The 2,534-nt window shown below is 38.2% G+C and overlaps 1 protein-coding gene across 1 annotated transcript; it reads left to right on the top strand.

Annotated features, from left to right (window-relative positions):
• Positions 1–304: 304 nt before the first annotated feature.
• Positions 305–1,240, top strand: LOC101425762 (olfactory receptor 5AK2-like). Its single transcript, XM_004471075.2, has one exon. It carries the CDS (start codon positions 305–307, stop codon positions 1,238–1,240), a length of 936 nt encoding a protein of 311 aa, XP_004471132.1.
• Positions 1,241–2,534: the final 1,294 nt, after the last annotated feature.

Below are 2,534 nucleotides of genomic sequence, written 5' to 3'. Positions count from 1 at the left end.
GTTCCTTAATTGATACATTTATGAGTGGCATGTCAGTTTATACCCTGAGAAGAGTAGAGTTCCAAAACAACTTTCTGAAATAATAAATTAAGTTATCTAAGTTAAGGGTCAGGATTCAGACACGTGCAACTTTGCTCTAAGACCCAAATCAACTATGTCATTAAAAATATCATCTCATCCTACCATGAAACCAAATATTAAACCATTTACAGGTCTGGAATTACTTAAAAATTCACAAGGATCTTAGCTTTCTCTGCTCTTCTTTCTTTGCAACTTTTTAACTGACATTTAACTTTTGCTAGCCATGGAAAAAGAAAATGGTACTGAAGAGACTGAATTCATTCTCCTGGGATTTGCTTGTCAACACAATTTCTGGCATATCCTCTTCACAGCATTTCTAGTCATCTATGTGGCCACCCTCATGGGGAACATTGGGATGATCCTGCTCATCAAGATTAATTCTTGCCTGCACACACCTATGTACTTTTTCCTCCAACATTTGGCCTTTATTGATCTCTGTTATGCCTCTGCTATCACTCCCAAGATGCTGCAAAACTTAGTAGGGACAGAAAACTCCATCTCATTCATAGGATGCATGGTACAGTTACTAGTTTATGGTACTTTCGCAACCAGTGACTGCTACATCCTGGCTGCTATGGCAGTGGACCGTTATGTGGCCATCTGTAACCCACTACACTATCCAGTAGTCATGTCCCGGAGAGTCTGCATTCAACTCTTAGTTGGCTCTTATCTCATGGGCTTCCTAAATGGCTCTGTGAACACAAGTTTTACTTTTTCACTGAACTTTTGCAAATCCAGGGCAATTAACCACTTTTTCTGTGATGAACCCCCAATTCTGGCCCTTTCATGCTCCAACATTGACTTCAACATCCTGCTACTGACAATCTTTGTGGGCTTCAACTTGATGTTCACTGTATCGGTTGTCATCCTTTCCTACATATATATCCTGGCTGCCATCCTGAAGATATCTTCTACTGCAGGGAGGAAAAAAGCTTTCTCTACATGTGCCTCCCACCTGACAGTGGTCAGCATTTTCTATGGGACTCTGGCTTACATGTATCTACATCATGGTACCAATGGTTCTGAAGAGCAGGAAAAGGCCGCTTCTGTGTTTTATGGAATTGTGATTCCCATGTTAAACCCAATGATCTACAGCCTGAGAAACCAAGATGTGAGAGAAACTGTAAAAGGGATAGGAAAGAAGTGTTTCCAGGTTTGAACCTTGATTCTAACTTTCAGTGCAGTTAAACAACCAGATGAACAGTGCTCTCTTATTACTAAAGTTTAGAAGATGTGGCAAAAATTTGTGAGTTACAAAGATGCTCTTTAATTAAATCAACCGCATTTGAAAATAGTGAAAAATATCTCAAGTGCATAAATAAGGTTATAATTCATGTGTTTTTTCAGAAAAAAACATCTGAGGAGATCATCAAGTTTACTTTTGTACATTTTTGTTGAATTCTTTTAGCAAATAATAGTCATTAAAATGAAACAGAAAAGAGAAGGGCACAATCTTGAATGAGTCACCACAAAAGCTAGAAAATAAAGCCTCAACAGGTGGGAAGCCAGTGTAGCTCAGTGGTTAAGTGCCAGCTTTCTACATACAATATTCAGAATTCAATCCCCCACCCTGGTACCTAAAAGAAAAAAGAAAAAAAAAACAAATATCAAGAGGACAAAAATCATTTTTGGTCTTCCTTGTAGGTATTGTTATACTTGCCACTTCTCTATAGCTAAAATCACTTGTTGTTTTAGAGAAATTTCTGAAAATCAATTTCTTTGGGAAAAATGTACAGAAGAATAGAGGAGGACAACTAAATGAATCCTCATAGATACTGAGGTCTTAAGGATGAATTTCCCTCCCTACCCTATCAGATACCTAACCAATAGGATGTTGCATTGGTAAACATAACTTGAAACTGCAGCTATACTTTCTTGCAGGTGTACAGTTTAGGAAAACAAAATCCAATGCACAGTTTGATGCCATAGAGCAGACTCATATACCCCCAAACTGATGCCAAATAACCACTCAATCTATAAGAATTCGGGAGAGCTGCGGGACTCCAGGTTTAACTCTAGAAGTCAAAACTGAGCTCAGACCCTGGTTTTCTCAGCAATTGGAGAAAAAAAAAAAATCAAGATATGTCCATCCTGTGTACAGGTAGGGTAAACAAGAGGCTAAGCTCATACACTTCATTTCTTCTCTCAGTCTCATTAATCAGAAAACTCATAGGAAGAATTGAGTGGTAGAACTGAAAGATGAGCCATCACAATGTCTTCCAACATTTCAAAATTTCCAAATCTCTAGGTTGAGGAAGGAACCCTAGAATAGGGAACCAATCAACCCAATGATACCAAAAGAAAACAGATCGTACCTGTATATGCAGTAAAATGCATTACCAGAGAGGAATCCCTAAACTAGGAATCAGTGATCTTAGTCATGATTGCTAGCAATATGTTCATCCTCTCATCAGGAGAGAAAAACCTTAACTTTACTCTGGTGTATAAACAAA

The sequence above is a fragment of the Dasypus novemcinctus genome, chromosome 10 (assembly GCF_030445035.2).
Source record: "Dasypus novemcinctus isolate mDasNov1 chromosome 10, mDasNov1.1.hap2, whole genome shotgun sequence".
In the NCBI taxonomy this organism is placed as follows: Eukaryota; Metazoa; Chordata; class Mammalia; order Cingulata; family Dasypodidae; genus Dasypus; species Dasypus novemcinctus.
The sequence above is the reverse complement of the archived record's forward strand: the minus strand, read 5'-3'. Positions and strand labels throughout refer to the sequence as shown.

What these genes read in the sequence shown, in the direction of transcription:
- LOC101425762 (XM_004471075.2), top strand. Translation starts at nt 305, where the DNA reads ATGGAAAAAGAAAATGGTACTGAAGAGACTGAATTCATTCTCCTGGGA.